At 46.7% G+C, this 27,999-nt stretch overlaps 1 protein-coding gene and 1 long non-coding RNA gene across 2 annotated transcripts; one reads left to right on the forward strand and one right to left on the reverse strand.

The window, feature by feature from the left end:
• Positions 1–4: 4 nt before the first annotated feature.
• Positions 5–10,908, reverse strand: Lrrc55 (leucine rich repeat containing 55). The gene is made up of 3 exons (XM_005331599.4): positions 10,578–10,908; positions 8,032–9,562; positions 5–4,286 (listed from the first exon to the last, which is right to left on the reverse strand). The coding sequence occupies exons 2-3, from the start codon at positions 8,729–8,731 to the stop codon at positions 4,051–4,053; spliced, it is 936 nt and encodes a 311-aa protein (XP_005331656.1). The 5' UTR covers positions 8,732–9,562; positions 10,578–10,908; the 3' UTR covers positions 5–4,050.
• LOC144377029 (uncharacterized) lies at positions 5,126–27,992 on the forward strand. The gene is made up of 3 exons (XR_013437565.1): positions 5,126–5,218; positions 25,721–26,238; positions 26,724–27,992. It is a non-coding gene; the product is annotated as an uncharacterized LOC144377029 (long non-coding RNA).
• The last annotated feature ends 7 nt before the right edge of the window (positions 27,993–27,999 follow it).

Here is a 27,999-nt window from a genome sequence, read left to right on the forward strand (position 1 = left end):
ACAATTTGTTAAACTATACACTCTTTATTATTAATGTACATTTATGAAAAATTCTTCACAGTTACAAAAGTGCATGGTTATAAAATCATCTCCATACAAAGGTTGGTATCTTCCCTGGAACCTGTTCCCTCCCGATCCCTCCCACCTCCAGATAGCAGCACTTGGGAAAACCGGGAGCTCTGTGGATCCCACTCTCCGACCAGTGCTGTGGCAAATGTGATGGTGATTTACAAAAGGACCTTGCAACTTGCCTCGTTTACTTCCCTTTCACCTCTTTCTGGGGTGGGAAGAGCAGACAAGTCTCCCTAGCTTTGGGAAGATGTCCTTTCAAGGAATGGACAATGGCGTCCCCTGCTCTTCGACCACTGGAATGTCAGGAATGATGCCTACAGAGAACGTGGGGGCTGTCGGTCTGATGGTTGAGGAGAAAGGCCTGTCTCCGTCTGTTTAAATTGTATGTACTTAGCTCCTTGAAAGAGGTCATGAAACTCTCTAGCATCTCTGGGGATCTATTTTTGGCAAGCTTCCTTGGGAATTCTGGCAAGAATGGAAAAGGAGGTGAGAGTTTGTTTGAAGGTCATTGGAGGTGACAGAGTTAGAGTGGCATGGTATGGATGTGGGACCTTCATGGAGGAACAATTTTCTTGGCCCAACCTTGACCATCATAGTTGGTTCATTAAGCTTTGATATCCTCAGGCCCAGCATGACCCTTCATGTAGGTCCGTGATAGAAGAAACAGAGGGAAGCAGGGACAGAGGAGTTAGGTTCTAAGGATGCCTCTACCAGAGTTTTCTAGTATGCTTTTGGAGCAGCCAGATCCACTTCAAAGTTGGTTGGCTCTCCTCTTTGTATACTGAACAATGTAGCAGCCAGATGGGTGAGCAAGCTGTGTCAGAGAGTTAAATCCAAATTCCAGAAGGACCACAAGCATATGTAGGACTGTATAGAAAGACAGACAGACACAGATCTTCTACCTGTCAGCCAGAGTGGAACTGACTGCATCAAACCTTATGGGGACACAATAATGTTTGAGGTCATCAGGGGTGTGGGAATAATTCCAACCAGAATTTGTAGATTATTTCTACAAGTTTAGTTCTGCTGGAACAAGAGGATGGTGGTGGTGGGTGAATTCCTTGCTAGTAGGGAGGTTGATTATTTTCCTCATCGCACTTTAGTTAACTGGGGACCTCCCAGCAGCTGGGGAAGCATGTAGGCAGCTCAGAAAGCTTTACCACTAATGGAGATCAAATTGTCCCATTAGAAAGGACATTTTTTCTCAAGGGACATTTGTTGTCTTGCAAAAGACACCATTAGCACTATACAAAAAAAAAAAAAAAAGAGAAAAAAGTACATATCTTAAAATATATTAACTATATTTCAGCAAACCACAGTCCCCAGGAGATTATTATAGATGACTACGGTGTTCCTCTATGAGAAGCTTAACTATTTGGTCATGACCATTACTTCTAAAAGTTCTTCTCCAAATACTTTTCAGCTGTTCTTGACCGAGGAACAACTTAAGTCCACCATCCTTGGCCATAGTGGAAGGAGAGAACAGGACGCAGTTTTGCTTCAGATGTCAGAGGGGCAGGACTCCCTCAGATGGTATAAGTGAGACCCAGATGACACAGGTTCAAGTTCATAGGGACTATTTTGATTTGACTAGCTCAGGGCAGATGCATGGTGGGAGACTTCTTGGAAGATGATATGTCCTCCTTAATCCATTTCAGGGCTACCAAGAGTTTGGGATGATGAAAACCTGCTGGGACTAAGGGCAAGGTAGAAAGCCCCTATGTTCATTTTCACCCTGGCCAGCTGTGCCCACATGTTGGATTGTGCTTTAAAATTTCCCCATTCTGCAAAGGTTCCCACCTATAGTTTTTGCTGCTCTCTTGGTACCTCCTGATATACAATACACCGGGATTTCATTAGGAGTGGATAGTACAGCTTGTTTTCCTGCTTTCCAAAGACCATACTTTTTACACAACAGATCTAATGCTTTATTGGCACTTTGTAAAGCAGGTATCTCCTGTTTAAGTGTTACCTGTGCTACCTGTATACATAAAAGGCTGCGATGTGCTTCACTGTGGAGCATATCTTGATCTGTCCCTTTATTTGACTTGATTTACTAGTGATGGAGACCACGAAGGCCACAAAAACTAGCACGTTCATGACTGCTGAACCCCAGGGCCTCACCTTCCAGACCGCCAAGGTGTTCTCTTTCCCGAGTACCTGGGAGAGCACTGGAGAGAGAACCATATTGGAGTTGAGTCCAACCTTGCCATTTAGGCAAGTCCTACCCATCTTGAGCTTCTGTTTTCCAATCTGCAATATGGGATTATTGGTGTTTGGTTTGCTTCCTGCACAGGGTTGTGAAAAGTCAAGGAGAAAGATGCAAAAGCACTTCCTGAACCATCCAGTGCCGAACTCTCTGGGGGAGATTCATGATGAAGCCGATGAAACTGGTGATTGGATGGAGATGGCGACAGTGACGACGTGAGTTGTGCTTTGCACAGTCACTTGATTTTTTTGATTGACTGATTAGATCTCGTTTCCCTGAACGGGGCTGGCTCTCACCTTCCTTCTAGGGCTTATCCGATAACCGTCGGTAAGTGACTCAGCCATCGACAAGGGATTCATCAGAAGAAGGGAAATAATGACACCCACCAGGCAGTGTTGCTACTGAGAATTGAAATAAATGAGTCAATAGATACGAAAGTTCCCGGAGGAACGCCTGGCCCTTTTAGCCATGTTGTCAGCACAGTTTGAGTTCGAATTCATGTAGCTTTGGAGGGAACTGTGCTCTTCCCCAACTTGGATGGGGCAGCAGCAGGAGCACAGACTTCGTTTTGATCATGAAGTAGCACACGACTTTAACCTCTCTGAGCCTGCATTTCCTCATCTGTAAAATGGGAACAAGGACTGTTCTCCTCCAAAGACCGTTGCGTGTGCTAAAGGGAGCTGTTTGTGGAGAGACCACCACATCGCAGTGCCTAACACTGGTGAGGGCTCAGTAACCAATAGCTCTCCTACCCTAATGCTTCCATGGACGAGTTGCTGAGAAGAAAATACAAACCCTCCTGTGGTCACGACGGTGGTGCCTTTGTCCTCCTTCAGCCCTGGGGGCTGTCATGCTATGGGTCTGTAGCTCACCGTGAACTTTCCTGGTGGGATTCCCTTGGTGTGAGCACCACGGCAAGAACAGTCACAGAATTAGGGTCTCAGGGTGACGGGATTCTTGGTGCCCAGTTCCAGGGCATCCTGCCTTCCTCTTCTGAAACCAAGACGGAGTGAGAGGCAGAAGACAGGTGTAGGAGGACAGGCACTGGGGGTGTCCATCCTTAGCCTGTTGCCCAGGCCTCACTAGCGGGCTGTAGTTGGTGGCATAATATTGGGGGCAGTCCCTGGGAAGTGGTCTCACCTGGTAGCTGCTGGTAGGAGCAGGCCAAGGGGCTGGCATGAGGCATTCTTGCTCCCCAGGGGCAATGGTTGGCAGCAGTGAGAGCAGACAGGTTGGGTGTCAGAGGGAAAGTTTGGGCCCTGTGCCACACCCCTGTGTACGCTAACACCTCAAGGAATGGTCCACTGCTCTCAGTATTCCACAAGTATCCTGACCTCTGTCATCTGCTCATGTCCACCCTTCTTGGTCTACTTGACACAGTGGATACTTTTTGATGACCCATCTCACAAATCAGTCCACTCTTGCAATTCTCCCTGGACTCGGTTGGCTTGTCCTCTGGGCGTCCATAACTATGTGCACAGAGGACTGATGTATTGTCATAAAGGGAAAGTTTCTGGATTTCTCTCCTCTACTCAAAGCTCATGCCTCAAGGGCAGGGACTGAGTTGGAGTCATCTTTACATTCCCACTTCCTAGTACAGTGCCTGGCCCAAAGTGGACAGAGATGCTCACATGAAGTTTTCCAGAACTTGTCTGAACCATGGCTGAGGTGGACAGGGCACAATGGAACCAGAGTGGGCAGCTGGGGAGGGTGACCAGTGGTCAACAGCAGTGGCAGTCGGCAGCATGGAGGGATGACAGGCACCTACGTCAAATCTCTTCCTCTTCGCTGGCCTTGCTCCAGCGGTGGCAGCAGTTGGCTGTGATGCCCAGGAGGAAGTTGGTGGCCACGGAAGCGATGGAGACCACGAAGCCCACAAATGCGATGAAGAGGTAATCGTCCAAGGTCAGAGTCAGGTGGCAAGCCTTGAAGCTCTCCTCGGTGAGTGAGAACAGGGGGGCACCCTCCACTTCAGGGGGACCCCGACATTCAGCCAGCTGAGAATCTGCAAAACAGAACCCAGGGAGGGTGAGGCTCCTGGGGGGGGGGGAGAATGGATTGCAGAGATCCCACCCCTCCCAGGACAAAGGAAGCCATCGCGTTTCTTCCATGTGCCAAATAATCTGCCTATCTTCTTTGGTCTCCTTAACAATCCTCAAGACATTTTCATACCTATTTGTATTGATGTGAAAGACCGCTGCTTGGAGAGTTTAGTGATTTGTCAAAAGTGCTGTAGGTGCTCTTGATGCAGAGCTGGGCTTTCGTCGGGTAGCTGGTCTCTTACAGTAGCCTCCACTCGTCTCTGTCTCTACACACTCAGAGGAGTGATGCTTTGTCATGTCACTCTCTGCCTAAACCTTCCTTCCCCTGGCTTCCCAGCTTCGCACAGAGCTTCTATTCTGCTTCTTATTCACTCTGCTCGGGCTGCATGTGCCTCTGATTGTTATTCCACAACCCCAAGCATGTCCCCTTACCTTTGTATTTGTCTCTGTACGGGATTTTTCTCCGGGGTCTTGACTCAGCTCAGTCCCTACGCTTCCTCTGGGACTTTGCTTGATACCACCTTAGTGGTGTAGCCTTAGGGTTCTGTATAAATAGCAACTCTATATTCCCCTAGACTCCCTGTCGCACCTCTTGATTTTTTCCCAGGCTATTTTTCACTGTCTGACAGCTTGTTTATTGCCTTTCCCTCCTCCTTGAATATAAGCCCCTCCTGTAGTGTCCTCAGCTTCTGAATAGTGTCCCCACCATAGAAAGCGCTCAATAAATCTTTGTGAAATGATGGCAGGGCTCTGTCCAATTACAAGGCCTTGGGTCCTTCTACTAATCTCTGTGGCTTTTCCAGATACACAGAATACATGGTTAGGAGTACAGGCTCTGGAGATGTCAGCCTGGCTTCAAATCCCCTCTTCACCTCTCATCAGTTGTGTGATGGTGGTAAGTTACTTAACCCCTCTGTATCCTGGTTTCAATTGTCAAGAGAGGATATTAAAGGTATCTACCTCCTGGGGTTGTAAGTGAGGATTCAGTGAATTAGCATAGACAAACGGTACATTCCTTGTACACAGTAAGCTCTATGAAAGTGAGAGCTTTTTAAATGATTGAAGATCGGTGTCTCTTAGGGGTCCTGGGGGTCATATTCTGCACTCAGGAGTGGCTGCTCCTTCTGTGGGATTACTATTCTCTCCAGCCTTGAAGGTCCTGCCTCCTCCTTTCAGGGTCACTTTTATAAATGCATGATGATTGTCAATGGTCTTATCTCATTCTGCCTTAGAAGTAAGAGTGGCAGGCAAGGTCTGCTGTGCTGTGCAGTGCTCAGCCCCAGCTTCAGAGCAGCTGGACATGCTTTTGTTCAGGGGATAAATATTAACTGAGTTCTTACCTTGGGCAAGTTTTTCCCCCTTTTCTGGCTCTTATGTCCTGCCTCTATAAGAGGCATGAAGTTTCCTTGATTTTTCTGAGAGTCAATGCGAAAAAGTTTTTTTTTTTAAATTATAGGGTGTTTAAATTATAGGGTGTATAAATGTTTTGCTTTCATCCTGCAGTTTTTGAGGGCAGAGAACAAAATGATGGACTCAGATTGATCCTTCTGACATATGGATATGCACCATTATCCTTAGAAATGGGAGATCAGGTTTGGGTGGAGAAGGAAAGCTTCCCCACACCCCAGATTGAGTCATTCCTGTAGTCTGTTTGCAAGGGACTCCAGACCTTGCCCAGGTCAGGATTGGGTCTGGAGTTGATCTGCAAAGAAGCTCTTTTCTGAAACGGGAAGATGCTGAACCCAAAGTCTATTGGGTCCATGATGGTATAGTAATACTGAGACAAGAAGAACTGGGGGAGGAAGACCAGCTGGAGAAGACTCCCAGGGTAACCAGTAAACTACACAGGATGCGGGTCAGGGGGGCTGGGGGCTGACAAAGCTCTTCATTAAGTCAAGGGACCAATCTTGAAGTCAGATTGTATCCCAATAACTCCCCTACATCTTCTGTTTAAATTTTTCCAAACAAAAAACATGGATCATAGTGAAAAATCCCATAAAGAAAAAGGGAGAAAGTAATAGAAAAAGACTTAAAGGGAGATATCCCTCGTTCTACCTGTCCTGGCAAGGTTTTGCTCCCAAGAGGAGACCTGGTGGGAGTGGCGTGCTGTATGCGTGTTCTGTGGAGGATCAGGAGGTCTGGGTTTCAAGCCGTGGCCTGTTTATTTCCTCACTGTGGATCTGTGTCACTGTTCCCTTTATGGAGCTTCGGTCCCTCCCCTGTACCACTGTGTGGGGCTACACGGAGGAGATCTTGGAGCTCTCTCCTGCTTGTTGGGAGTTTGGACTTCTTTAGGGAAACAGGGGCTTCCGAGATCCCAGTAAAAGAGGAGTTCCCAGCCCCGTGGAAGCTGAGCACCCCAAGGGCCCCTTCTGTCGTAGTTTGCAGGAGAGAGAGGGAAGGCAGAGGTTGAGCTGGCGGGAAGATGACTCCAGGCAGGTGCCCCTCCTGCCCCCATCAGCCCCCGGTCTCAGTCCCAGCTATTTCCATCCGGGAGAACTTCCTCCCACAGCTCTGTGGAAACACTGGAATCGTGACCTGCACCCCCGCCCCCACACCATTTTGGTCTTGGGCTCTTGAGGAGTCCTCCTCTTCCTCCTACCTCATTTAGCTTCACTTCCCCCAAATATGCAGAGCCCAGATTCTGGGAAGGATCCTGGGATGGGGCCCAAGTGATTCTTGTCATCCGGCTGCTGGGCGCCTGGGCTTAGGCTCGGGGCTGTCACACAGGAGAGCTGGAGGCTGAGGCCACTGTTGAACTTTTCCTGCCTCTGGGCCAGGCTTGGACACCACTGGGTGACACCAGGACCCATCAAACCTGCATGCCTGGGCTCCTTCCAGGCTCCAATCCACTCTCCGGTTGGGACTGATGGGTTAAATTGCCACATCTCAGCTCCTTCCCCAGGCCTCATGCCCAAACCTCCGCTGAGGACCCTTGACCAGTCCAGAACTTGGGCTCTGTTAGTCCAGAATCTGACTCTTGGGATTGGGCCAGAGGACAGCTAGACTTTCAGGGTCAGAATCCTGATTTCAACACTTAGGAACTGTGTAACTTTGAGCAAGCAAATGAACCTCTCTGTGTCTTGGTTTCCTCCTGTCCTCCTTGGTTTCCTCCTTTCCTCACTAGGGCTCACGGGAAGATAGGAGAAGCTCAAACATGTAACATATTTGAATAGGGACTGGCAGACAGTAAGTATTCAAATAAATAGTGTTGGTCATGGCTGTTTCTTAGGATTTTCCCAGCACTCCCAACTTAAAAAACAGCCTGGTCCAGTAGTAGGCTTAGAAGTTAGGGAAAACTGAGTTTTATCTAGGGCCCTACCACTTTCTAAATGAGCAACTCTGGGCAAGCCTCTTCATTGTTCTAAATCAGTTTCTTCACCTGTAAAATGGGGATCATAAAAAAAAAGGGTTTGGAAGAGATGCTGTAGGCCAAATTCTTAAATCACGGTGAAAACCCCCTAAATGTCATCTGCACTCAGTTATGCCCCCTTGTTTACTCTCTGTCTGCCTCATTAGGTAGTAGCTGCCACAGAGGCGAGGGGCCTTCTATTTCATGAGGGGATGGGTCCCCAGCACTTCTCATGCTCTCCAAGAATTCAACAAAAAAACTTGTGGACAGAAAGAGCACATGCCCAAGAGGCAAGCAGGGACCAGGGCACACACAAGACACTCCCCACGGTGGCCCTGTCTGGCCAAGTCCCTTACCGGCAGTACAGCGCTGGATCCGGTTCCGCAGCCACTTCAGCAAGGGTTCCATGGTGCAGCCACACACCCAGGGGTTGCCCCCAATCTGCAGGGTCACCAGCCCCGGCAGGCCCTCGAGAGCCTCGAGGCTGAGGAAGGCCAGGCCCCCGTAGCTGAGGTCCAGGTCTCGGAGCTGCACCAGGCCCTGGAAGGCCTGGGGGTGGACTCTGCGCAGCCACGGGTTGTGGCTCAGGTCGATGTGCACCAGCCCGTGGGCCTCCCGGAACATGTCAGCGGGCACATGGCTGAGGTTGTTGTAGCTCAGATCTAGGTGTGCCAAGCGCTTGGCATGGAGGAAGAGGCCCGGGGGCAGCTCCATCAGAGAGTTGTTGCGCAAATCCAGCACCCGGAGCTCCATGTAGCATGTGAGATAGCCAGGCGGCACGGCCGAGATCCGGTTGTGGGCCAGGCTCAGGTTGCGCGTGTCCCTCGGCAGATCTGGGGGCACAGAGAATAGCCGCTGGCTGCTGCAGTCCACAACTTGGTTATGGCATGTGCAAAGGACCGGGCAGCTGGATCCCGCATCTGAGCGCATCACTCCAGTTGCCAAAAGGAGGGAGACCAGCAGCATGGCTGGTTGGGGAGGTCCAGGCCAAGGAAGCTGGGCCCAGGTGTCACCCATCTTGGGTAGCTGGCAGCGGCAGTGCCGAAGGGAGCCCATCAGGCTGGTGTCCGTGGATCCCACAGTCAGTGTGCAGGACGGCGGCTACATCAGAGGCCTGGGTCCTGAGAGTGGGGCGTCTGAGCACATGGTATCATGGCCCAAACGTCTCCTGGGGACCTCTAAGCACCAAAGGACTTCCCAAGAGCCACAGGAAGTCCCCTTTGGAGCCTAGGGGGCAAGAAACCCAGCCAAGGTCCCCCAGGGTCTGAAAAGATGATCAAAACTGGAGAAAGAAAGGAGAGCAGGATGGAGCTGGAGCTGCTGTCAGCAGGTACTGGGAGGGTCCCTGCAGGTCTTTTGTGCCCCTCTCACCCATGTCTGTGGGGTGCTTCCTCTTGGTGCTAGGTCTGAGAGGTGGGAGGGATGCGAGGGAGAGATGAAAGGTGCCCTTTAAAGGTCCTGGCACTTCTTCTAAGGAAACCTCAGCCCTGTCTGGGTCTGAGACTGATTAGGAAGTCAGAGCTGCACCTGGGCCTCCAGCATTTGATGTCTCAGAGGTCGTTTCTTCTGTGGTCCAGCAGGGTGGAGTTCCAGGAGGTCCTGGGGTAGGAGCTTCGGGAAGGGAGCCCAGGAGGAAGCAGGATTCCATGGGCCTTCTGAAAGTCTGAATCTCTAGCCTCAGTGGCTGCTGGAATCCCCAGGGATGCTCTTTGTTCCTCATGGTGAGGAGGATCCCAAACAACACCCATGGCCCAGGTCACCAGAGCTGGAAAGAGCCATGGGTACTAGAGGTACACGACTAGGCGTCAGCTAGGAGAGCTTTGGCTCCTTCTCCAAGCTGGTGCCTCCTCGTGGTTCCGCATTCAGCAGGTGGAGGCAGAATCCACTCTGTCAACAAGGAGAGCACTCAGGCAGAGAAACAGGGCCCTCCAAGCTAGTCCCCCATCCTTTGCCCTTGTCCTACCTCACCCATCCCCTTCTCTCTTCTTTGACCCCCCCCCCCAGCCGTAAAGTTCTCTATTTACTCTCTTTCAGCTGTGGATGGTGGTGAACTCAGAGCCCAGCCTCACATTGGAGTCACCCACTAACTTTCCCCACCCGACCTCCAGCCACCCTCCTGCCTGTCCAGGGCTGGATGCATTTCTTTTCCTGCTCACAACTCCGCCCCCATCAGCATCAAACACCCCACCCTTGAACAACTCCCTGAGAAAACATGCATCCACATTGTGGTTGTTTGCACACCCCTTTCAAACACTTTTAACACCGTTCTCCTTTCTCTCTCTCTCTCTCCCTCCCTCTCTCTCTCTCTCTCTCTCTCTGTCTCTCTCTCTCTCTCTCTCTCTCTCTCTCTCTCTCTCTCTCACACACACACACACACACACACACACACACACACACAATTCTTCCGTGACTCCTTCATATTTTGCAGTGGCCGAGGCTCACGCCTCCCCAGTTTTCTGTCCCTCTTCCCTCTGCACACGCACCCATGCAGAGCCCCCTCCCCAGAGTGCCCCACCACCTTTCACCCCCCCCATGTCCACCCCTAATCCCAGCATCCTTTTCTACAAACACTCCACTCTCCCGCTCCCTGCCCCCAGCTTGAGCCCACACCCTCACTTGGTCAGGCCGAGGGATGGAGAAGCAGGGTGGACCAGGGCCTCGCCCAGCTGCCCACCCCATCCCTGGGTGGCCCCGGCTTCTTCCTCACCCACCATCTGTCCTCACTTGTCCTCCCCTCACCCTTCTTTCCGGCTCTGCCTCTCTTCCCACCCTCTCTTCCCACTGTTTCCAGTCTCAATTTCACTCGCTGGGAAACCACCCTGGAGCCCCTTTATTCAGACTCATTTGTCTGAGCCCTAAGGTCTCCCGCTACACTCCCACAGGCCCTCGGGAGCCTACTCACTCTGTTCCAAGGACACAGCCATCAATCTGCAGCAGACACGGGTCTCCCTCTCTCCTCCTGGAATCCCCGCTCGCTCGCTGGCTGGCTCCAGAACAGATTGCCTACTCGGCTCTGCCCCTCCCCCGGCTCTCCTCTTCCAGGTCTCCTGGATCCCAGGCCAGCATCTTCTGTGGTTTCCCGTCCTGTGGTCCCTGTGCCCCTTCTTTTACCCCCAAGGGGAATCTGAAAGAGGATGCTTAGAAGAAAGTTCACAGAATCTGAATGCTGCTTTCTGAAACTCAGCTGGTGCTGAGGCTGCCCGGGTTTGTGGCTTCCGCCAGAGACAGGTCTTCCCCTCCCTCCCCATTCCCTCCCGCTCTCTCCCCCTCCCTGCATCCCTCCCCCTCCTCTCTCCCTTTTTCGCTACCCCTTTTTTTTCCTCGAGGGCCAGGTAATGACGTTTCACTGTTTCTTAGCAACTGCCTCCACATCTCTGAGCAACAGGAGAACTGGCTATAGACCCCACCAAGATGAGAGAGGAGAGAACGAAGTACTCAGGCAGAATTCACAGCCACCCACAGGATCCTAGTGATGGGGCAAAGGGAAGAAAGGGAGCGGAGGGTAGGCAGCCTGGGGACAGGGGCAGGGGAGAGGAGCAGACTGGGAGAGAGGACAAAAGGCCCCAGGGAGAAGTCAGAGTAGGGGCCACGGATGAATTCAGAATCCAAGACGGACGAGGTAGACCCCAAAGGGAAAATGGAGAGAGCTTGGAATGGAGCAGGGGAAAGCAAAAGGGTGGTTGAAACTGAAGACATAAATAAGAATGGGAAGAAAGTAGAGAAATGTAGGTGGTACTCAATGTTCACTGGACGGGAGCTGTCTCTTGAGTTGCTATGTGACATCTGTTTCTCTGGGTCTGAATGTATTGTGGTCTCCAGGACCAGGTGATGGGCTGAAGGCTTTTCTTGAGGAAACCTATTTTTTTTCCTTGATTGTCCCTAAATCCTGACCCCATGAGCTCTCTGTGGGATATGACCTTTGTGTGGCATAGACCAGTTTCTCCTTGGCTTGAGATTGCAGGATCCTTGGGAAGCAAAGGACCAACTGCCTGGTTCAGGTTGGGGGTACCTGGACATGTCTCTAGGGGACTGAAGGCTACCAACAACCTCACGGTCCTTTCTTCTTTCTGCAGTCCCCAGGGATTCCTTCTGTTGTCCTGCTCCCTCCAAGCTTCCTGTTCCCCTCCCCCATCTCCAGATTGGCTTCATATGAGGGTGGTATTTTCGTAAATGCCTCTTTTCCTCCGATCTGTTGAACAAGTCTTTTGCTGTCCTGTATTTTAACAACTGGCTAGTGGGTTTGATCAAAGAGTGGGCTCATTTTTTGTGAACACTCACTGTGTGTTGGGCAATTGGCCAGATGATGGGGTTATAGCTGCTAAGAAGATGGCTGTGGACAAATCCACTATGGCGCTGACACTGCCTCTGGTTGCCAGTCAGCTGACCTGGGGCCTCTTTCATTTAAGTAATACGTGAAGTCTTTATTGTGGGGGGAGCCCAAATAGAGTCATAGAATTTAACAAGCAGGAATTTCCACAGTTTCTGGAAATTTCCAGCGTTCTCAAATTCCTCTCCCTGTTTGGTTCTAGAAAACTGCTCCTCTGGCCCTTCTTTCTCATGTTATGGGAAATTTGACCTTTCATGTTCTACAGTGTCTAGTGCAGAGTAACCTGGTAGCCTCTGCATCAATATTCACCTACTGAATTGACTGAGGAAAAAATGCCATTTGCTTCCCCTCCCCCATTAGAGAAAGGAAAGGAGCGAATTTAGAAATAAAATCTTTCATCACATTGAAACAATGAATCCAACTGTAACTGAAGACTGTTGGCCTCAGAAAAGTAAAGTGAGCATCTTTCTTTTACTAACTGAAAGATGCTAGAAAACACTTGTTTCAGTGGAGACAAATTATGAAAGATAATTATGAAAAGTGTTCAGTACAATTCAATTTTTAATGTTGACTAAAACAAATAAGAAAGAAAGGTGATTTTCTTCCTTTACATGATACTAAGTTCATATTTACAATTAAAACCAATACTATGCCTGAAGAAAAATACATTAGTGACAGTTTCCTTAAGGAATAGGATCTAGGCAAGAATATCTCATTGTCATGTGAAACTTCCTTTTTTGTACCTGTGAAATGGGATAGTAATAATGGCACCTAACTCATGGGGTTATTTCAGGCACAAGCAGTTATTAATAAAGCTACTCTGAGCAGTACATAGTGAGGACTACAGATAGGTTTGCTAAATCACAAAAAAGTAAAATGAATAGCAGAGGACAGAATTGCTGAAATAGTTATGCATAAAGGAAAACCAATAAATTGTACCAAATGGCCAGAGAGGAGAAAAGGGAATGAGAAAAGGAAAATATCACATTTGCAGATGATTTTAATGCGTTCTTGTGCGAGATAAGTTGCCAAACCTACAGGAAGCCCTGATTCAAGAACATTATGATTGCATATAATATCCCCTGTAAAAGGGAGATTCAACGAGGTAGAAATGTTTTAAATGACTTTCTACTTTTAATCATTCTATGACTCATAGAAGGATTCTATGAATCCCAAAGTGGTGTTTCACGGTATACTATGTGCCATGAGAAAGATGAATGTTCTCAAATAAGTTTGAGAAGCAGTGAATTAAACAAAACAAAGCAAACTTACTCCTTGGAAGATTTCTCAGGGGCTTTAAAGTGTGAATGGTCACAAAGCAAATCATTAACGAGAGCATCGGGAAATGAAGGAAATGAAAAACAGCTTTTCCTAAGCTCATTTTGGATCTCTGTTTTTCTTTCTTCTCTTCTTTTTCCATTTTCCCTTTTCTTTCCCCTGATTTTACTTCTTCTCCTCTTCTTGCTTCTGTTTATCAGAGCTATTAATATTGGGAATAGTTTCTAGTGGGCCATGGTTTGGGAAATATTGAACTCAGCTTAGACTATCCCTTGCTCAAACGTCTTAAGTGTAGCTACTGTAGAGGTCATTTTTTTTTTAATACTCAGCAAAGAGAATAATTACATGTGTAAATATCAACAAATCTACACTGAGACACTGGACTGGTTGGCCACTTCCCTTTGTAAAGTGGCTTTCTCCTCCTATACAGTAGTCTTGCAGGAGAATGGAAAAGAGTGAATTAGTTTTGAATCCTAGTGAAGTGGCTTCCTTTTGAATCCTAGCAAAGTAATGAATTATGAGATTTCATGACTTTTCAGGGATCCATCCTTCCTTCTTTCTTTCATACTGAGAATTGAACCTAGAGGTGCTTTAACATTGAGCTACATCCCCAACCATTTTTATTTTTTATTTTAAGACAGGGTCTTTCTAAGTTGCTTAGGGTCTTGCTAAGTTGCTGAGTCTGGCCTCAAATTTGTGGTCCTCCTGCCTCAGCCTACCCAGCCACTGGAATTATAGGCATGCACTACTGTGCCCAGTGTTTAGGGTCTCTTTCAAATTAAGGACACTGCAATTTTCAAGTATATACCACTTTGGGAATGTGCACATAAACTAATCAGCGAGTTGTAGAAAATGAAATGAGTTGAAATATCATTTTCATTATTATGCTTTCCTGAACACATGGTAAATTAGTCGTAACAGTGACAGAATACCTTTGATGACACGAGAATGAATTTAATCTGCCACAGAAGAAATTTATTCAGGGAAAATTATGAAACCTTAGTTGAGTGAACATAGAGGAAGAAATGGAAAGCTGATCTCTACTCTTATTGGGAAGGATTAAGAATGGGAAAAATAACTCTCTTTCCACATTATCGTAACTTAATGAGGCCTTTAGTAGAATCTGGTGAACTAGTAGTGAAAACCATCTGGGGGAAACCCAGGGATGTGTAGCTGGTGTTAACAAGGTGCTGCTGCTGCTGCTGCTTCTGTTGGGAGATGCTTGAGAGTAAAGATGGTAGATTCATCTAACAAAAAGATTACAAACTGTATCACAGTCTGAAAAATCACTCAATGGCCTTATTCAATACTTAGGTTTTGAAAAATGACCATGGATACACTGTGCATTCCCCACGTCATTCCCCCTCTCAGAAGACAGAACTTGAAAAAAAAATAGGGAAATAAAACAACATTGAAAGTAATCTCGGAGTAAGACACATTATGAAGTTCCATATTTCATTTTCTCCACATTGTAAAAATTCCAAACGGTCCAAAGAAAGAAAGAAGACACAATAACAGAAAACTCACCAGGCAGAGAACAGAGCAGCACATTCATCCAAGCAGGGCAGAGAAGATGTCTTTCCGATGTTGGTGAAATGGACAGTGTGAAATGGTCAACATCTCTAGATGGCTCTTGTCAAACACAACACTAAGAGACAACAGGGTTTTACTGGGCAAGAAGTGATGAATTAAGAGAGAAAGGAAAGAAAGGCGATGCAAAAATGGATGTATACTTAAGTATCTGAAATAATGCATGCAAAATATATAGAGAAATGCCACAAATGTAATTCTTACCAGAAGGGTCAGAAGAGGAGAGGTAAAGATGGAAGCAGAGGTTGAAGGTGTTACTTTGCTGGATTTGGAGGCAGAGGCAGGGGACGGGGCATGTGGGCAATCTCTAGAACTGGGACAACCCAGAAACAGCTTTGAGGTTTTTGATCTCCAGAACTGTGAGATGGTAAGTTTATTGTTAAAGTGTTTCAGTTTGTGGCTATGTGTGACAGTGGCAATAGGAAACTAATACAGTCCTCAAGATGACCACCTGCTTGTTGAGTTTGGGTCGAACCTGTGAATATGCTGGGGTGTCATTCCTCTGATTAGGCTACACATGAGTTGACTTCATGCTAGTCGGAACAGAAACTACCCAGGTGGGCCTTATGTAATTTGGTGAGCCTCTAAAGGGGCATAGCCTTCCAATGCGATTCTACAATATGTATAATCAGAAAAATGAGAAATTATGTCCCATCTATGTATGATATATCAAAGCATATAAGTGCTTTCTACTGTCGTGTATAACTAATTAAAATAAATTAAAAATTTTTTAAAAAAAGAATTAGAAAGAGAAAGAAAAACAGCTAATTAGAACCGGAGCCAGCATTTGAGCTGTGCATGGAACAGAGTAGATATTCAACACTTTTCTTTTTTAATTATAGAGGTAATGAATAGTCCCCCCCGAAAAAAAGGGCATGGCCTTTCTGAAGAGGTATTTGACTCAAGGGATATCCTCCTTAGCTAGCACATGGGAAGGACTCAAGTTCTTTTCAAGAGTGACCTCTATTTGCTAAGATTGATGATCCCTGGCCAATGGTTAGTAAGAAAACGGGAACCTTGTTTCTACAACTGCAAGGATCTGAACTCTGCCAACAACTTGGATATGTTTGGAAGATGACCAAGCCTAAGCTTCAGATAAGCATGCTGCAGGCCAAAAGCTTGATCACAGCCTTGTGATACCCTGGGTATCAAACCTAGCTATGTTGGGCCAGGACTTCTGACCTGCAAAGCTATGAGCTAATAAATAGGTGCTGTTTTAAGCCATTCTTTGTGGTAATTTTTTACACAAGGGAGAGCTAATACAGCCATGCGGAAAGGTGCACAGTGTTGCTAGCAGTTGAATCCATGAAAATAGAAAGCACAGGGCTGAGGTTGTAGCTCAGTGGTAGAGTGCTTTCCTTGCATGTGGAAGGCACTGGGTTCGATCCTCAGTACCACATTAAACAAAAAAAAAAGTCATTGTGTCCCTCTACAACTAAAAAATATTAAAAAAAATAAAATAGAAAGCATAATATGTTAAGTTAGTAACAAAATCTACCTGTAAAAATTCCTGAGCTGGGTATGGGGAATCAGATCATCTACACCCTTGGAGGTGCTGTGAATTGGTGTAGTCCCTCTTAGGAAATTGCTTGTCCCTTTGACCTGGCAATTAGAGATTAGTTCATTATAAAATATTCATCGTATGGGTATTTATGATGATTAAAAGGTGGAGATAATATAAATGTCCACCATTCAGCAACAGAGGGTACAAAGCAAACATATTATTCATATAAAAGAAATATTAAGGATAACATTATTAACAGTAGCATCCTGGTGTGTGATATTGTGAGGAAGCCTGAGAACCCAGTAACAAAGTAACTCTGAGCAAAAATGCATTCCCAGGCACTGGCTGTGTGCCCCCAGGCTCATGAAATCCTTACCATTCAAGTCCCTCATCTCTAAAATGGGTCTTACTTACCAGGATATATAAACAACTCAAAAAACTTAACACCAAATAAACAAATAACCCAATCAATAAATGGGCAAAGGAACTGAACAGGCACTTCACAGAAGAAGAAATACAAATGGTTAACAAATACATGAAAAAATGGTCAACATCTCTAGTAATTAGAGAAATGCAAATTAAAACTACACTGAGATTCCTTCTCACTTTAGTCAGAATGGCGATTATCAAGAATACAAGTAACAATAAATGTTGGTGAGGATGTGGGGAAAAAGGTTCACTCATACATTGCTGGTGAGACTGCAAAGTGGTGCAACCACCATGGAAAGCAGTATGGAGATTCCTCAGAAAACCTGAGATTGAACCACCTTTGACCTAGTTATCCCACTCCTTGGTTTATACCCAAAGGACTGAAAATCAGCATACTACAGTGATGCAGCCACATCAATGTTTATAGCAACTCAATTCACAATAGGTAAGCTGTGAGACCAATCTAGGTGTCCTTTACCAGATGAATGGATAAAGAAAATGTGGCTTATATACACATATGGGAATAGGAAAGACAGTAGAATGAACTGGACATAACTTTCCTATGTTCATATGTGATCACACAACCGATGTAGTTCCACATCATGTACAAGCACAAGAATGGGAAGTTATACTCCATGTATGTATATGTCAAAATACACTATATTGCCATGTATATCTAAAAAGACCAAAGGAAAAAAATGGACATTATCTTAACCAGTTCCTCAAAGGGCCACTGAGAGTTTTGAAAGAGGCAATATCTGGTACAGTTCCTTTATAAAAGCTCAATGGCCTGGTCATTCCTATTAGTGTCATTACATGAGAGTGAATTGGATGCCTTCTGTTTCAAACTCTGAAATGTCTTGAGTGAATTTGGGAGGCAGGATTATATGTCGGGAAGCTACCTAACACATTAGTTATGAGCACGGTCTTTAGAGCAACAATAATAATAGTGATAGTGACAAAATACCTGACATGGGTTTATTAACCACACAAAGCGTTTAGCATAGCATCTGGCACAGGTCAATTCTTCTTTTTATTATTATTATTATTATTATTTTGGGAGGGAGTTGGTAGAGGCAAGCATGGAGCTACCACTCAAATAACAGCACTTATTCTTCGGGCAATGATTGCAGGTTGTCCTTTTTTCTTGTGGTCAGTTCCCACTCTCTTTCTGCTCCTTGGTTCCCAGATCCCTTGTCCTGTTCTTGAGCTTTCTGATGTTTTCTTCCTGCTTCTGCTTGACAATCCTCTGGCATTGGCTGTGACATCCTGCATGCATCCTATGCACTTCAGAGACACATGTGTGCATTCATGTGTGTATGCACATGTGTGTGTAAGTGTGTGTGCATGCCTGAGTGCCACATAGTGTACATAGGTGCATGGGGATGTGTGAATGTATTCACACTGTGTGTGTGTGTGTGTGTGTGTGTGTGTGTGTGCAAGGGGGCATGCAGAGAGGTGGGTGAAAATCTCAGGATTGCCTGTCTCAAGATCAGATGCATTCATATATGATGCGATTGACAGGGGTCTCCTGTTCTCTTCCCAGTCCTGGCTGCCTTCCCTGTTGGGAGGTATGGAGAGAAATGAAAGGTGGGTGGAGAGAACCTCCTTTGTCACCCAATATTCTCTTGGTCAAATCTTTCTCAGAGTCATTGCTGTTGACCTGCAAGCCCCAGGTAGTTACTAGACTTAGAATTGTCTCCATTGGCAAAAAACCTGAGTTGCTGATTGTTAGGTATTATCACTCACTTCTAGCATGGTTGGAGGTAGAAACAGCAGATGCGGTCATTTCGAGGTCCTGGAGCACAGACATCTTGCTATGTGTAGAGAGAGATACTGGGGGCCACAGAAAATAGACACTTCCTTAGCTTCTCAGAAATACCACGGGGCAGAAAGGGAAGAGGATAAAGAGAGAATGATTCAAATTCATTCATGGTTTTTTGTTTTGTTTTTTTTGTTTTTTTGTTTTTTGGTACTGGGGATTGAACCTAGGGGTGATTAACCACTGAGCCACATCCCCAGCCATTTTTATTTTTTTATTTTGAGACAGGGTCTTGCTAAGTTACCTAGAGCTTCACTAAGTTGTTGAGGTTGTCTTTGAACTCAAGATCTTCCTGCCTCAGCCACCCAAGTTGCTGGAATTACAGGTGTGCGCCACCAGGCCTGGCTTATCATATGTTTAACACACACTTAATGAGAACCTATTATATGCCAAGCCCATCTGAGGTATATATACAATGTCCAGAATTACAGGGCCAATATCTATTCTAATTGCTCAGTATCCTTGATGCTGGGTTGTTAAATATTTTGATTACCCCTCCTGTTTAGCAATGAACAAAACAAAGTGGTGCTCATTTCTGTTTGAAGGCAGACAATAAACACACAAGTAAGCACACGAATATTTGGCAGATCAAAAATGCTGTGGAGAAAAATGAATCAGGGTATGGGGGCAGAGGTTAAATAATTTGCCTGAGATTTCATGGCTAATAAGAGGTGGAACTGGGACTTGCTAAATTTGAAGGCTGACTACTTGACCTGTATACATGTAGGCTCTGGTAGGGGGACCGGGAGCAGCTGGCCATGCATCTCATTTGCATCCTTACCTAAGGGGAAGTCAGAAAGAGACTTTTTCATAAGTTAGTTATTAAATATTTATTAAGCCCCTACTGTGCACCAGACAACATGCTGAGCTTTGGAGATGCAGCCAGCAACAAAGCAGATAAAGTCTCTGCTCAGGGAGGAGGGAAGCAGGAAGACAGATTTTTGTCACTGCAAGGGTACAAAGTGCTGTAAAGGGAGAATACAGGGCAACATAGGAAGAGAAAGCAAGGCTATTCTATGGGAAATAAAATCAGTTTGTTGAAGGCTTACCTGTATTCCCACGTTTTGAAGGGTAGCATCATTCAAAATAACCAAGATATGGAACCAACCTAAGAGTCCATTAATAGAAGAATGGCTAAACAGAATGCCACACCACACACACACACACACACACACACACACACACACACACACACACACACTGAATTCTACTCAACCTTAAAAAAAGAAGGAAATTCTTTGAAACAACATGGATGAAACTGGAGGACGTTACACTAATTGGAATGAGCCAAGCATAGACGAATACTTCGTGACCTCAGTTATGTGTGTCATGCGGAAAAGTCAAGTTTACAGAAGCAGAGAGGAGAAGGGTCAGGACGGTAGACAGGAAGATGTTGGTCAAAGTGTACAAAGTTTCGATTAGATAACCGTGAATAGATTCTGGAGATCTATTCAGCATGGTGAGTATGATTAATAATAATGCACACTTGGAATTGCTAAGGGAGTAGATCTTCAGTGTTCTCACCAGGAAAAATTAGTTTACTTTATAATGGATTTGTTAACCAGCTTGATTTCATCACTTTACAGTGTGTACATGTATCCAAACATCATGTCATGCACGACGAGTACATACAATCTCTAAATAAAAGTGATGGGAGAAGATGTCCCCAGGAAAGCCAGGTATTTGCTGAGTGTATTTGCTCTGAGCTCCTCTTTGGCCCTGAGGTGTGGTGTCTGTCCTAAGTGCATTGATCTCACAAAGCACCCTCTTGTCTAGCTCCTTCGTGGGTGTCTGACAAGGCTGGGCCCTCTCCAGCTGCTTCCACTTAGGATTCTGATGCTGTCCAGAGGTGCCCAGCAGTCCCTCGACTCCATGGGCAGACCACTGACCTGGTCCCGTTCCCAACCACGGGCTCTGAGTCATGCCTCTCCATCATTTGCTTAGTGCAGGTGCCTTCTTCCAGGCAGGCTCAGGACTGTGGGAAGAGGATGGTGGGAGGGAGCCCATCTCCTGCCCTGGGATTTTCGGCAAAGGAGAGTTTCAGGGACTACAGAAGAGGAGGTGAGAGGCAGGAATTGGGAAGAGCAGCAGGCTTCCTTCTGAGGCGGTTGGGAAGTGGGACCTATTTATAGGAGGAATTTCAATAAGTCTTGCCAATCGGAACTTTGCCTGGAAATACCCTGGCACTAAATGAGGTCATACCCACCTCTGTGACCCAGGCCCTTCTCTCTCTCTCTCTCTCTCTCTCTCTCTCTCTTTTACCTGTTCACATAGATAAAGGTGCACTGTCTGTCTCTTAGATTAGGCACAGAAAAGCAGTCCCATGTGGGATGACTTGTTCCTGCCTGTGGCTGTGAGGCCACCATGGCTGATTTGTTCCTTTCCTGTCATTATCTCTCTTGCCAGGCATTTCTGGATCGGAACCACAAGCTCTTGGTTGGAGCTGTAGCTGTCACTTTCTGGCTCCCTGCCGCTGGGCAGTTGATGCATAGCTAATATTTATTGAGCTCCTTTTGGAGCCAGACATGAGGTTAAGTACTGCACGTGGAATGTTTTGTCTTATTCTTAGGGCAGCCCTGCAGAGGATGGTGTTTCTTTTTCCTTTGTTTTTAAATCACAATTTTATAAAAAAAAAAAGTCACTGAGCTCCAGATAAATTGGGCGATTTGCTGAAGGAAATAGGTAGCTGGTGGAAAAGCTTATGACTGTCACTCATCAAACATTTACCTTGTGCTCAGTGTTTAACCTGTGCCATCTTTTAAAATGTCTGCAATAAGCTGGGTGTGGTGGTGCATGCCTGTCATTCTAGCGACTCAGGAAGCTAAGGCAGGAGGATTGCAAGTTCAAAGCCAGCCTCAGCAACTTGGTGAGACCCTGTCTCAAAAAAAAAAAAAAAAAAAAAGTGCTGGGCATGTGGCTCAGTGGTAAAGTGTTTCTGGGTTAGATCCCCAGGAGGGAGGGAGAGAGAGAGAGTGGGGGTGGGGGGTGGAGATATGAAAGCAATTAGGGAAGACACCTGACTGGGGCTGAGAGGAGCAGAGAAGACGGTGGGGGAGGGGGCTACAGTGATGTCCTCTTTTGCCCCATGTTGTGGGGGCATTGCTATTGTCCCACCACTGAAAGCCACCGGTGCTTACTGTACCTTAGGCATGGAGCCAAATCCTTTATGTCATTCAAGCCCCATCTTGACCCACATTTTACAGTCGCAATAACAGGCAGGTGAGGTAAGGTATTTCCAGGTCTCCTACTTTGTTAATGGCAGAGCCAGATTCTGATTGGTCTATGTGCCTCCTAACCACAAACCTCTTGCAGGGAGAGCAAGGTGGAGCTGCACAAAACACTCCCTGCTGTCCACCTAGGCAGAGAAGCTGGAGACAGTGGAAGGGAGGTGGGGACCTGTTAGGAGCAGAACGGAAGGAATTGACTTCTTGCCCATCCTTTTATTTAGTTTTCTCTCGGGGAGGGGCTCTGGGGCTCAGATGTCTTTGCCTGAGAGACATTTTTGGCCTGGAGAGCGGAGAGGGCCCAGCCCATTGTGGACTGGAGGAGGGGGAGGGCTGGGGTCTTTGGGCTGCCCCGGGTTCTGAATCCAGAAGAGAGCAGCTGCCCAAGGATGCACTGTGCTGTCCCGAGTGTGGCTGCAGTAGGAAGCCACACCTGCAGCTATAGTATAGCCTTTATGGGGGCAACACGGGATCAAGGTCAAGAATTGGTCCATCCAGGGAGGACCAAGCTCAACCGGCCTCATGAGGTTGAAGGATGGTGGCCCTAAGAATGAGAATCAACACCTCCCCATGCTGGGCAGCCCAGGGTAGGGGTCCTGAGCTGAGAAATCGGGCGGCACTTGACTCTCCTTTAAATTCTCTGTCAGATCTTGGGGCCAGTCACATCCCCTCCCAGGTCTTTAGTTTCTTTATCTAGTAACACGGGGCATTTGGACCAGATGGGTTATGCATGGTTGGGTTGACTGTAGAGTTCCAATAAGGACAATGACTAAGCATTTGCCATGTTTTGACATGATATTTAATCCTTTTCTGTTCTTTAATGGGATGATTCCCTTGGATCTGACTGCTTGGCTCAGAAGTCTCAGGTCCCAGACCCTACATCAATAGGGAGCTAGAGAGAGGGTGGAGGTCTTCCCACTACCATAGAGAAGTGGGATCTAGAAGGGCCGGGGTGATGGAGCAGCCACTGCCTGGATCCCAGAATAGCTGCAGCCCTTCTGGTATCTGTCATGCTGGCTGCAAGCTCCCCTTCCCATTGGCTGCTCCCTATCCTGCCGTCTGGCAGGCACTGCTTTCCAGGTTTTTGTGGCTCAGGCTCAGCAGCCCTCTTTGCACACTATAGCATGCTGGCTTCTTGCTCCAAGTGTCCAGGATCATAATAGCAACTCTCCTCTGGTTCCCTCACTTTACTTTCTTGATGGTGAGGACACAGAGGTGGTTTGGGACACCGTAAAGAGGCTGAGAGTCGGTGCCAGGCCTCATAAGTCCTTTTACCAACTCACCACGGGACTGGGCACACATCTAAACATCTCCGTTGGCTTCAGGAGTGTCACCTGAAGGGCAGGTCCAATCGGGCTATGGTTCTGCTGTTGACCAAGGTGGTCTTCTCAGTGGTTTGCAGCAGGGGTCCCTCTGCCTGGCTGGAGAACACAGCATGCTAGTTGGATATTTTGAATAGGACTCTTAGTCATTTACAAGAACCGATGTTAAAATTCAGTGGGATAAATAAAGAATGGAAGCAAGTGCTCTGAGTTCCCTGAGGCTCTAGTCGGTTGTCTAATGGGTGGTCTTCCCAGGACCCGTTTGCTTTCCCTCTCTCGGAGACAGATGGCATCCTGATTTTCCACTCTTATTCTTAACCATTTGTTTCCGATGGGCTGTGCTCCAAGTCTGCATGTGACCCATGCCTGGTCACACGAGCCTTTCTTGCTCAGATCACAGTGATAGATGAGGATGAATCAAATGCACAAGGCCTCATTAGAGCCAGTCCTGGGGCGGGACCCGGTCAGACATGACCACTAAGAACGCACTTCCCAGGTGGCTCAGTCAGACCAATTGGATCGTCTCTCTTTGCACGTTCTCATGGGGGAAGGTCCTTCTGTAAGTTACCAGTGAAAAGGATGTGAGTCATGGCTCCTCCTTCCTTCCCTGTCTGGGTGGAAGAGAATGGAACTAAGCAAAAACAAAGACAGGAGATGGAGAGGAGAGGGGAGAGAGTCCTGGCTCTCTCTGCTCTCGAATGCCCCCATTGCTATAGCTCCTCCTTTAAGCAGAGAGAAAAGTAGAGAGTGGCAAGGTGCAGGGCACAGTTTCACCTTGGTTTTCAGGGTAGTCTTTTCTATTAAGATTAATGTGATCTTAGGACTAAGTGTGTCCTATAAATACACAGGGGAAGGGGAGTCTAGGCAGAGGGAATAGAAAGTACAAAGGTAGGAGGGAGTTAGGGATCTTCAGTAATAGCAAGTGCACTGACTGTGACTGGAGCTAAGTGAGAAGGAATAACTTATCCTAGATCTCTCTTATCTAACACTCTCTGCCCAGACTGGACTTGAAGCTTTACTGGAATTGGTACCTGTAGGTGCTAAGGTCTAGACATTTCAGAGACCAACACGGAGGCTGACTCTTAATTCTCTCCCTGTCTATACCAAAGGAGCATGACCTCCCCTTAATGAGTGTCCTCTCATAACTCACTTAGGATCTATTAGAAACTTTCTATGGAGATACAGATAGATAGGGGGAACAACTCTTTGGAGACAGAAGAGCGTCAACGGGAGGATTCCTTTCATTACAATTGCCGAGGTGTGACATTTCATGAACACATGCCAATTTTGTTCCCTGTGTGTTTGTTCCTTTCTTCATTCATTTAACAAGAGTTTATTGACTGTCTGATATCTGCCAAGGTATACAGAAAGGCACTGAATATACAAAGATGAATCAGTCACGGTTTCTGCTTTCAAGGATCTCAGCCTGGGGTGGGTGTGGAGGAGGCAGCAACATAAACAGATAATTAGAGGGAGACACGGCAGGTGCAGAAATGAGGCTGGGACGGGATGTCACCCACGGGAGGTCTGGGGAGGGAGGGACAGTTTTATGAAGAAGAGTCAGGGTGGTTGATGCAGAGGACCTGACCTCTGAGCTGCACTTTGCAGATGGAGGGAAGTTTGACCAGTGGAGAGTAGCGGGAGGGACCCAGATGTTTAGAAGATGCAGATGTGTATTAAGAACATGCTGTCGTGGGCAGGGAGGGGGTTAGGCAGTGGCGCACCTTGAGTGAAGAGGGTTTGGGAACCTGGAGTTGGTAGGTGGAAGAGAAGGGGTGGGTGAGATCAACCTAGATGCCCTGGATATTTAGACTTGGTTCTGTTGCTTTGGATAATCCTTAGGGATTTCTAAGTAAGGAGGTAATGGAAATAAATTAGACTGTTAAGTAATAATATATTTTAATATAATACAAAAATATGACAGCAGAACATAATGTAATACATAACAGTGGTGGGATTGGGCTGAAGAATGAGTGGTCAGTTGTTTGTGTTGGGACAGGCTTCCAAGCTCAGATGCCAATAGGAGCTAGGCAGGTAACACAGGAGACAAGGGAACAAGGTCCACAGGACACGTGGCCCTCTGCTGCCTTCAGAGGGCAGTGGCTACTCCATGCAGGCAACTGTTGTCCCATTGGGAGCTCAGGTCCAGAGCTGCCAAAGCTCCTGTTCTCCAGAGCAGCTGGAGACCCAGATCCTTATGTAAAAATCTCACCATTTTTAAATGTTGGCAAGTAACTGGAATTCTTCAAAACGCTGTGTGGGCCAAGTGTAACACATCTGCCAGCCTGATCTGTCTGTGGGCCACTGGTTTGTAACTTCTGAGGTGAGAAAAGAGTTTTCTTTCTTCAAAAGAGAGATCAAAATGGTTTGGGATGCAAGGATTTGAGTCTGGAATGGCTTTCTTTGGCTCTTGTTCTATCAAATTCCTAATCATTCCTTAAGGGTCCATTTGATTTTTCTCTGTGAAGTTCTCCCCGTCACCCTGACCCCTGCCATCCCAAATAACCCAAAGCATTCATCTCACTTTGTGTCCCCCACATCTTTTATAGGATACCTAAGGGGAAAGTAAAAGCAAAGGATATGAAGCGTGAGAGAAGTTGGGGACAGAAAAGCCTTGGAACTGCTGGCTGATGGACAGACTCCAGATCTGTAGAAATGGATGGAACTCACAGTCCAGGTCCTCATGGGAAGAAGCAGGCTGGATCTGAAAGGAAAGAAGAAATGCTCTGTATGTGGGCTCGAGGTTCTTCCAGACTTGATTCTTGAGCAGGGCTGTGTATCACTCGAGTCGGTAACGACATCTGCCTTCAGTTACTGCTGATCCTGAGTCCCGGAGCACTGACCTGGGAGTCGTCCGTGGAGGGATTTAGGATACGGGGGTGGATTGGACATCTGCTGTTTTCGTTGTCCAACTTGCTTTCATCCTTTTTCTTGGCTTCTTTAGAGACCCATCCCCCTCAACCCCCGCCTCCTCCAACTTTCAGCCCATGGACTCAAGGGCTGAGCGTGTGACCCAGATGTGGCTCATCCTCTGGACACAGATGGTCACATAATTTGATGACAGCTGGTAAGACTCCGGTTCAGGACCTTCCTTGAATTGTTGAGGGATAAATAGTCTCACTTTCCTGCTGGGTTTGAACCCGGGATGGTACAGGTCTAGAAGCTGCTGGCAGCCACCACATTAGCCTATGAAGGAAGCCAGTATGGGCAGCAGGACAGTGAGAGATGGCGTTTGGTGCGGTGGCACACGCCTGTAATCCCAGTGGCCCCGGCTGCTGAGGCAGGAGGATCGCAAGTTCAAAGCCATCCTCAGCAACTTATCCAGGTCCTAGGGAACTAAGCAAGACCCTGTCTCTAAATAAAATATAAAAAGGGCTGGGGATATTACTCGGTGATTAAGCACCCCTGGGTACTAGGAAAAAAAAAGTGAGGGTGGTACCACGTGAGCTGCTAAATCAAACATCACCTAAAGCTAATCAATACTAGATTTTTTTTTCTTATTTAGTAAAACTTCCCCCTTAAACCAGTTTGAGTTATGCTTTCTTTTGTCAGGTGCCACCGAAAGAAATCCTTCAACCTCAGTGACCGGCATGAAGACTGATCCCTCCTGTGAACCGTTCTTGACAGTTTGCAAAGCATTTTTGCACTGATTGCCTTAATTCCCTCCACTCTTCCGAGAAGCAGGCAAAGCAGGAATTGTCACTCCCATTACACAGAGACGGCAGTGAGGGGCAGTGAGCCCAGGGTCCACAGCCAGGCAGTAGGAATGCCACAATGCGAATCCTGGCTCTAGAGTTTCACTGCACTGATAATGTTGTGCTAAATTGAACTCCAGTGATGTCGAACTAAATTACCCTGAAGTACCCCTGGAAATAGCCTCTTAGAGTCATAATTCATGCTGGGTAATTACAAAATAACTTTCTTCTTATTATTTCTCTACTTATGTACCTCCAAGGGAAGGGCTGGTGATAAATGTCAGGGTTGGGACAATTTAGATAATTATTTGGATATCTGGCTGATGGATCCTTTTTTCACAATGCTACTATCTGTCTGCTTTTACCTCTGCTTGATAATCAACCAAATGGAGACCTTCCATTTCACGTCCCCCACCCAGACAAATTATTTTGTAAAGAAGTTGCTGAGAGCTTTCCTCGTGCTACATTTTTTTGAGTGATCTCACCACCCCGATTCCTGTTCACCTGTCAGTTCTTGGTTTCAACACTACTGATGCAGAGTGGTCTTACATTATAAGAAATCAATTTTTTTTTCTCCTCCCTCATCTTCAATTTTGTTCACTTTAGGCTGTGTTATATGCTTCTTGCTTTCTACATGTTATGGTTTAGATATTAGGTGTTCCCCAAGAGCTCATGGGTGACACAATGCAAGAAGGCTTAGAGGGAAATGATTGGGTTAGGAGAGCCTTCACCCAACCAGTGAATCAATCCTCTGATAGGGATTAACTGGGTGGTAACCATAGGCAGGTAGCAGGTGGCTTGAGCAGATGGGTCATTGAAGGTGTTGCTTTAGGGTATGTATTTTGTCCCTGGAGAGCAGAGTCTCTCTCTCTCTCTGCTTCCTGGTGTGATGTCTTGAGCTACCTTCCCCGCATCACACTCTTTTGCCATGATGTTCTGTCTCACCTCAAGCCCCAAGGAATGGAGTCAGCCTGAGACCTCTGAAACTGTGAGCCCCAAATAAACTTTTCCTCCTCTGATTTTTCCTGTCAGGTCTTTGGTTGCCACAATGAAAAAGCTGACAAAAACACCACAATTTCAATTTAAAATTTTTACTATAAATTTTCTTTCTTTTTGATTGAATGTCCATTGGT

This window comes from Ictidomys tridecemlineatus, chromosome 4 (genome assembly GCF_052094955.1).
Source record: "Ictidomys tridecemlineatus isolate mIctTri1 chromosome 4, mIctTri1.hap1, whole genome shotgun sequence".
In the NCBI taxonomy this organism is placed as follows: domain Eukaryota; kingdom Metazoa; phylum Chordata; class Mammalia; order Rodentia; family Sciuridae; genus Ictidomys; species Ictidomys tridecemlineatus.